Source organism: Priapulus caudatus, unplaced genomic scaffold, assembly GCF_000485595.1.
Source record: "Priapulus caudatus unplaced genomic scaffold, Priapulus_caudatus-5.0.1 Scaffold20, whole genome shotgun sequence".
Lineage (NCBI taxonomy): Eukaryota > Metazoa > Priapulida > Priapulimorpha > Priapulimorphida > Priapulidae > Priapulus > Priapulus caudatus.
Genome location: NW_014577081.1, coordinates 856,321 through 856,942, shown reverse-complemented (window position 1 = coordinate 856,942; position 622 = coordinate 856,321). Strand labels below are relative to the sequence as shown.

The 622-nt window shown below is 55.3% G+C and overlaps 1 protein-coding gene across 3 annotated transcripts in view; it reads right to left on the bottom strand.

Annotated features, from left to right (window-relative positions):
- LOC106812110 (solute carrier family 41 member 1-like) overlaps window positions 1-622 on the bottom strand; it is a 20,797-nt gene that overhangs the window by 11,456 nt on the left and 8,719 nt on the right. For all 3 annotated transcript variants that reach the window (XM_014815898.1, XM_014815890.1, XM_014815907.1), the window contains exon 6: window positions 277-493. In XM_014815898.1, coding sequence (XP_014671384.1) covers window positions 277-493 — 217 coding nt within the window. The remainder of the gene's footprint in view (window positions 1-276; window positions 494-622) is intronic.

Sequence of the window (622 nt, the reverse complement as noted above, 5' to 3'; positions counted from 1 at the left end):
GGTACGAAATCTGCTGAGGTTAGGTGTAGGCAGGTATGTACGGAATCTGCTGAGGCTAGGTGTAGGTACGGAATCTGCTGAGGTTAGGTGTAGGTACGGAATCTGCTGAGGTTAGGTGTAGGTACGGAATCTGCTGAGGTTAGGTGTAGGTACGGAATCTGCTGAGGTTAGGTGTAGGTGCGGAATCTGCTGAGGTTAAGTGTAGGTACGGAATCTGCTGAAGTTAGGTGTAGGTACGGAATCAGGCGATGTGCACCACACGCGACTGCCTCTTACCGAGGATGGCGCTGGCAATGGCGGCCGTTGTCAGGGATCCGGCACAGAGCAGCAGCGCGTCGTGAAGCTCAAACTTTCCGTCGGGAATCCATCCCATCACGATGGCGGCGATCGATGCCAGGAAGCCGACGACGGTTGCCTGACACTGCAGGATCGCCATGTTGCCGGAAGCCATCTTCCACAGCTCGCTGCGCAGCTCTATGTTGCCGAGGTTCGCCTGCGCAGACACATGAACATGCTTCAGTTTGCTGGGTGGCGTTAGGGAAAGATCTCTCTCCCCGTTCGCTCACAAGCCCACCCACCTACTGGCCGCTTGCCTCCTCTCTCTACTTCTCTATCTTTATAT